The following is a 7764-nucleotide window of genomic DNA, read 5'->3' as shown; positions in this document are numbered from 1 at the left end:
GTGTATGAAGTGATATGTCTATGATATGATATGACTATGGTATGATACATGTTATACTAGGATATATTTGACGATATGATACAAGTCATGATATGATATGTTGATGATATGATACATGCTATGATATGATATATTTGTTGATATGATACATGTCATGATACGATATACTTGACGATATGGTACATGTTGTGATATACTTATTCGTACATGATATGGTATGTTGAAGGACATGTTATGTGCATGATATGACATAATGCAATGTATGACATGAATGACACACCGTAGATATGTTTTGACATGATATACAACCCTGATATATGTTTCAAAGGCTACGTTATAAAATAATATGATATGGAAAAATGGAAGGGATTGTTTTACATAGTTTAATGAATGAAAAATGTTGGGACTTCATGCATCATTATATGTTACATGCATTGGAGAATTTTCCCATTTAGGATGGATATAGATGCATACATTACGTAAAGAAAAATGATCATTATGCTTATCAGAATGCTACCACGTGTTATAACAATTTTATAAAAATTAACCACATTCTTTATAGATTAAAAATTTTGAAAAATGGTAAAAGAGGAATTTCACTGTGTTTAGGTTATTTGATTTGGGTATAAAGTACATGACATGAATTTAGGCAAAAATGAAAGAAAATTTGGCACAATTTGAGGTGTTTGGTTAGCATGAATGTGTTAGGCAAAAAGAGAGCCTTTTGTTGTTGATATGCCTATAAAGAAGCATGCACACTCTTTTCAAAATCTTACCTAAATTCCATCTCCTTTCTCCCTCACACTCTTTCCCTCTCTTTTAACAAAATCAAACCCATTTCCCATCCAAACCTCCCCTTCTTCCCCCACGCCCATTTCCCCTCTCGTCTCCATTCATTCATTCCTCTCCTCGTTCCCACGTCGTTATGGAAACTTTCACTCTCACACTCTTCTCCCCCGTGCCGTCCCGATCGTCTTTCTGGACGTCTAGGACTACCCGTGTAGTTTCATGCAGCGCCGCACTGAAACCCTCGATCTCGACCGACAGGGCATCAGTGGTTGTACGAGTGATGGACGTTGCAGAGAGTGTAGTTTTGGCTCAACCCAATTGTAAAAACGGGCGGTCTTTTCGGGCATTGAGGAGTAGTCGTGTAGTTGCATGCACTAGTGCACTGAAACCCTGGATCTCGACTGAGAGGGCGTCAGTCGTTGTACGAGTGATGGACGTTGCAGAGAGTGTAGTTTTGGCTCAACCCAGTTGTAAAAACGGGCGGTCTTTTCGGACGTCGAGGAGTACTCGTGTCGTTGCATGCAGTGGTGCGTTGAAACCCTTGAGCTCGACCGAGAGGGCGTCGGTGGTTGTACGAGCCGAGTACGGCGGTGCGGTGATGGAGGCGGCGGAGAGCGTTGTTTTGGGTCAACCCAAGGGTAAAAGTGATGAGATTGGTGTGAAGGGTTTGAGTCCTTATGGGGGATTGGTTGATGATATACATGAGGATGGAGGGATTGGAATTGTGAAATTCCTTAGAGGGAAAGTGTTTTTCATTACTGGGTCCACTGGATTTCTAGCAAAAGGTACCATTTTTTTATTTTTATTTTTTTGGGTCAATTAAATAATTAATATATATATAAATTGAATAAATAATAATTTATTATTTGAAATATTTCAGTTCTTATAGAGAAGATGTTGAGGACAACTCCCGATGTGGGAAAAATTTATGTTCTGATTAAGGCCAAAGATGAAGAAGCTGCAGCAGAGAGGCTAAAAAAAGATGTAAGTTTTTATTTATTTATTTTATTTTTAATTTTCAGATTATTCAAATAAATGAATTAATCCATTAATTGTTTGGAATAATTTGTCAAAAAATATTTTTTAAACAAAATTAAAAAAATAATAATAATTTAAAAGAATTTTTAGATTATCAAAAATATTTTTTAGAAAACTTCTTAATAAATAAATAAATAAAAACACTATTTTTAAATTAACTAACATTTTTAAAGTATTTAATTTTTTAAATCCTTCTTTTGGAGTAAACTGTATGGAATAATTTGTCAAAAAATGGTTTTTTAAACAATATAAAAAAAAAATTAATAATTTAAAAGGATTTTTAGATTATCAAAAATATTTTTTTAGAAAACTCCTTAATAAATAAACAAATAAGCACTATTTTTAAATTAACTAAACCTTGAAAAATTAATTATTTAGCGATTTTAGAATACCAAAAATAATTTAAAAAATATATAAATAAAAAAAAAATCTGAAACCCATTTAAAATTAAAATTTGATTTAGAGGAAATTATTGGATTAATAATGGGAATTAATTAGAATTTAAATTTTGATCAGATTATAAATGCAGAGCTTTTCAAATGCCTAAGACAAATTCACGGGCAATACTACAAGTCGTTCATGATGAGTAAGTTGATTCCCGTTGTGGGGAATGTTTGTGAAGCAGACGTGGGACTACATGTCGACTTTGCTCATTTAATTGCCCATGAAGTTGATGTTATTATCAACTCTGCTGCCAACACCACTTTTGATGAAAGGTCTATGCTTTTTTTTAATAAATATAAATATAAATATAAATATATCTTTTTTTTATTCAATTTAAATATCTTTTTTTAACGTAGATACGACGTTGCCATCGACATTAACACGAAGGGACCGTCCAACCTCATGGGATTTGCTAAAAAATGCTCTAAGCTCAAGCTCTTCTTGCAAGTTTCAACCGGTAATTAAGACTGCTTTCAATATTGTTTCAAAAATACCCTTGAACTTGAACAGTAAAAAGTTTTATTATTTTCGTTTTTAAAAAAAATTAAAAGTATCGAGAAATTATACGCGGAGATATTATATAATATTTAGTAAAAAAAAGATTTAAAAAAAGAAAATATTTATAGAAATTTTGGGATGTGTAAAATGTAGCCTATGTGAATGGACAAAGGCAAGGCAAAATAATGGAAAGGCCATTTTGTAAGGGAGACAGTGAGGCTTTGGATGTTGAGACTGAAATCAAGTTGGCCCATGATACCCAATGGGCCTTTCAAGGTAATGGTACGGCCCAAACCATGAAAGACTTGGGCCTCCAAAGGTAAAAGCCCAATCCCATTTCTCATCAATTATTACCTCTCTCTCTCTCTATATATAAATAAATAAATAAATAAATAAATAAATATTTTCTCGACGCCAATCAGAGCCAAGCGATTCGGATGGCAAGACACGTACGTATTTACAAAGGCAATGGGCGAAATGGTAATCGACCAACTTAGAGGGGACGTGCCTGTCGCGATTATCAGACCGAGCATCATCGAGAGCACTTTCAAAGACCCGTTCCCGGGATGGATCGAGGGAAATCGGTAATTTCTATACCGTTTTTAGGGTTTTTTTTTTTTTTTTTTTGTTAATTATAGGTTTATGAAGCATATATTTATATATATATATATATATATATATATATATTATTGTTATGAATTAATTAATGGCAGGATGATAGATCCTATAGTTTTGTACTATGGAAAAGGGCAGCTCACTGGGTTCTTGGTGGATCCTAATGGAGTCATTGATGTTGTAAGTTTTTATTTTCTTTTGAGGTGAAATGTCCATTTTACCCCTAATAATTATATCCTTTTATAATTTTTTTTTGGATAAATCAATTTATTTCGAACTTCAAAGCCACTAAAATGATGAGTTTGAAAACATAGAACTCAGAACGAAAGTTTGTCAAAATACAGGGATGAAAAGGTAATTTTACAATTTTGCAATATAAAATAAATTTTTATTGATTTTTTTTTGGGTAAATTATTTTATTTATGAAAGACAAAATGTTGAGTTTGCAAATTTAGAGAGAAATGAAAGTTTAGTCAAATGGAAGGATGAAAAGGTAATTTTTCATTTTTAGAATATAAAATAAATTTCTATTAAAAAAATTATTTGGTAAATTAATTTATTTCAAATTTGAAAGAGTAAAAATGTTTATTCAAAATATAGGGACAAATGGTAATTTTTCATTTTTGCAATTTAAAATAAAATTTAAAAAAAAATTAGGTAAATTAATTTATTTTAAATTTGAAAGACTGAAATGAAAGTTTAGGAAAATACAAGGGTAAAAAGGTAATTTTACATGGTTTGTAATATAAAAATAAATATTTTATTAAAAAAATGAAAAGGGAAATAAATTAGGGTTTTATTTGGGGTAATAGGTGCCAGCAGATGTGGTGGTGAACGCGACGCTAGCGGCAATGGCGAGGCACGGAGGAGCTCCACGGCCAAGCTTGAACATCTACCACGTCGCGTCCTCGGTTGCCAACCCCTTAGTGTTCAACCGCCTCGCCGCCCTCCTCCACCAGCACTACAGCTCTTCGCCGTGCTTCGACGCCGACGGAACCCCAATCCGCGTCCCCACCATGAAGCTCTTCAACTCCGTCGACGACTTCTCCGACCACCTCTGGAGGGACGCCGCACGGCGATGCGGGTTGACGGCGGACCGGAAAAACTCTAAGAAGCTTGAATCTATGTGCAGAAAAACGGTGGAGCAACTCAAATACTTGGCTCATATTTATCACCCTTATGCCTTCTTCGATGGAAGGTATGTTCTTCAAACCCCAAATTAATCCCTAATTTTATCTTTTAAAAAAATACCTCAAAATTTAAAATATATATTTTTATAAATTTTAAAAATATTTGTATAAATTATACCCTTAATTTTAAAATAATCCCTAAAGTAATAAAATATATATATATATATATATATATCCTGTCCGAAAAAATATCTTTGAATTTTTAAAATTTTTAAATAAATTATTTAAACTTTAGAAAAAATTCAAAAATATATTTACCATTTTTTTTAGTTTCAACAGTTGAAAGGTTATTTTTGTAAATACCTTTAAACTTTCCATGGGGTATTTTTATTTTTTGAAAATTTTAAGTAATTTTTGGGTATTATTATTAATTTATGGATGGTTAATTATTTATTAAAAATAATTATAAATATTAAAAAATAGCGCTAAACTGAAATAAATAAATAAAATAAAATTGTGCAGGTTTGACAACAGCAATGCTCAAGAGTTGATGCAAATTATGAGCGAAGAAGAGAAGAGGGAGTTTTGGTTTGACGTGGCAAGCATTGATTGGACGGATTACATTACAAATGTCCATATTCCTGGTCTAAGGACGCATGTCATGAAGGGCAAAAGAGGAATTAATTAATTAACTAATTAATTAATTAATTAACTAATAATGTTTACCTAAATATTCCCCCAAATTGGCTAACAAAAATCAATAATTTGTAATAAGAATAATGCCTATTTGGGTTTTTTTTTTCTTTTTTTATTATTAACTTCCAAGAATTTGGGGGGTCATAACAAGGTTGACCCTTTCTCTTTCTTGTAATTAATAAATGTTTTTAGTTGATTCATACCTTATTAAAAATGAACCACTCTCGATTACTTATTAATCTCGTCGAACTCGAACATTTTTCAGTTCATTAATACATTATTATTTTTCAAATGCACACAGTAATGCGTTGAAACCCTCGATCTGGATTGAGAGGGCGTCGGTGGTTGTACGAGCCGAGCATGGCGGTGCAACGATGGAGGGTCGAGAGAGGTTAGTGGTAAAAATTTAAGGATAAAAATGGAGAAAGGAAAGTTATTATTAAGATTATTAATAGAGTATGTTGGAGGATGATGAAAGTCCCACCTCGGCTAATTTAGGGAATGATTATGGGTTTATAAGTAAGGAATACTAACTACATTGGTATGAGACCTTTTGGGAAGCCCAAAGCAAAGCCATGAGAGCTTATGCTCAAAGTGGACAATATCATACCATTGTGGAGAGTCATGTTCGAGCTTATGCTCAAAGTGGACAATATCATACCATTGTGGAGAGTCGTGTTCGTCTAACAAAGTAAAAAAGATTATTGTTCTAATTTTGCTCTGCACAAAGGGCAGGAATTAGTGAGTTGAAGCCACGTTGAGAATACAGGATTTATGAAAGACGTGACCGCAGGGGAGTCGCCTCACCTCCGTTTCACCACGGAGCTCATCGCAGCAAACGCTGCAATCGATCTCATCGAAAATGGCGTCGGAGGTGGCGGTGGAGATGTTGAAGGTAGACATAAATTGAAGGACTAAGAAGTGGGAAAGGAACGGCGGGCGTTGAAGTTGTATCGGAGATTAGGGTTTCGGGGGTTTGTTGGAGGACTTGGTTAGAGGACCGAGAGACGAATTGGTTGGAATAGCCTAATCGGAGCTCGGCGTATTGCATGGGCTGCCACTCCCTACAAAATTGTCGTCTAAAACTTTGGTGATCCATTCGACGTGTTTTGTCAAATGGTCAAACGGAGGTATTCTGAAATCGTGTGAATCTAAATAAGGAAAAACTGAAAAAACCCAGGTTTTATCTAACAATCTCCTCCTAAAACCTGTGGTATATCTACCTTATTATTTGAACTCCGATCTTTGAGCGTAGTTCTTCAAATTTCACCTATGTCAGGGACTTGGTGAAAATGTCTCCAAGTTGTTCATCTGTTCGGATGTAATCAATCTTGATGAACCCTCGATCTGCACATTCTCGAATGTAGTGGAATCTGATTTCTATGTGCTTGCTCCGTTCGTGCAAAACTGGATTTTTGATCAGGGAGATCGTAGCTTTGTTGTCTACGTATAGCATTGGTGAATCACTTTCTCTCCCGATGAGTTCTTCCATTAGTCGTGCAAGTCAGATCCCTAGTGTTGCTGCCATCGAAGCGACGATGTATTCTGCTTCGCAGGAAGACAAAGCAACTGCCTTCTGTTTTGCTGATTGCTAGCAGATTGCGTCGCCTGAGAGAAAGTAGATCATTCCGCTAGTGCTCTTACGATCATCAACGTCACCGGCCATGTCACTATCATTGTAGCCGACCAGCTTGAGTTTCTCCTTTCCGCTCACTGCACAGTATCTTACACCCCAGCCTCTGGTTCCGGCTACATAGTGCAGGATGCGCTTGACAGCCACCAGATGCTCCTCCCTAGGTGCTTCCATAAACCGGCTCACATATCCAATAGAATAAGCAAGATCAGGACGAGAGTTTACCAGATTATTGAGAGAATATTTTGGAGATATATTAGTTAGAATATATCTCAGATATTTAGGGAGTTGTTAGTATAAATTTGATTAATCGTATATTTTATTTATTTACAAGATTTAGTTAGATATATTATTTTTTTCTATTTTTAGGTATTAGTTAATAGTTTGTATCTATTTAAACGTGGTAAACCTGAATGAAGATCATACACTTTTCCAGTTCTATTTTCTATTTCTATTTCTTAACATGGTATCAGAGCATCGATCGTAAATATCAAAGTTTCCTTTATGGCGGGCTCAGCCAAATCCAGCTTTAAAATTTCGGATGTTGATTTAACACATCCTTACTATATGCATCACTCTGATCAGCCAGGATATTCACTTGTTCCAATCAAATTAAGTGGAGCAAATTACCAATCTTGGAGTAAATCAGTTATGCATGCTCTTATTGCCAAGAAGAAAATTGGCTTCATTGATGGCACAATTGAGGAACCGCCCCAAGATGCAAATTCAACCGAATTCGAACTCTGGAATCAGTGCAACAGTATGATAATATCTTGGTTAACTCATTCTGTTGAAGCAGATATCGCTAAAAGCATTATTCACGCCAAGACAGCTCATCAAGCGTGGGTTGATCTTCGCGATCAATTCTCACAAAAGAATGCTCCAGCAATTTTTCAAATACAAAACTCGATAGCAACGATG

The 7764-nt window shown here is 34.7% G+C and overlaps 1 protein-coding gene across 1 annotated transcript; it reads left to right on the top strand.

Annotated features, from left to right (window-relative positions):
* The first annotated feature begins 799 nt into the window (after positions 1–799).
* LOC111467301 (fatty acyl-CoA reductase 2) lies at positions 800–5401 on the top strand. The gene is made up of 11 exons (XM_023112169.1): positions 800–1054; positions 1196–1216; positions 1394–1574; positions 1670–1773; positions 2344–2543; positions 2628–2728; positions 2923–3088; positions 3192–3353; positions 3483–3564; positions 4197–4582; positions 5037–5401. The coding sequence occupies exons 1-11, from the start codon at positions 926–928 to the stop codon at positions 5200–5202; spliced, it is 1698 nt and encodes a 565-aa protein (XP_022967937.1). The 5' UTR covers positions 800–925; the 3' UTR covers positions 5203–5401.
* Positions 5402–7764: the final 2363 nt, after the last annotated feature.

Source organism: Cucurbita maxima, unplaced genomic scaffold, assembly GCF_002738345.1.
Source record: "Cucurbita maxima cultivar Rimu unplaced genomic scaffold, Cmax_1.0 Cma_Scf00033, whole genome shotgun sequence".
Taxonomy (NCBI): domain Eukaryota; kingdom Viridiplantae; phylum Streptophyta; class Magnoliopsida; order Cucurbitales; family Cucurbitaceae; genus Cucurbita; species Cucurbita maxima.
This window is presented reverse-complemented; position numbering and strand designations above follow the sequence as displayed.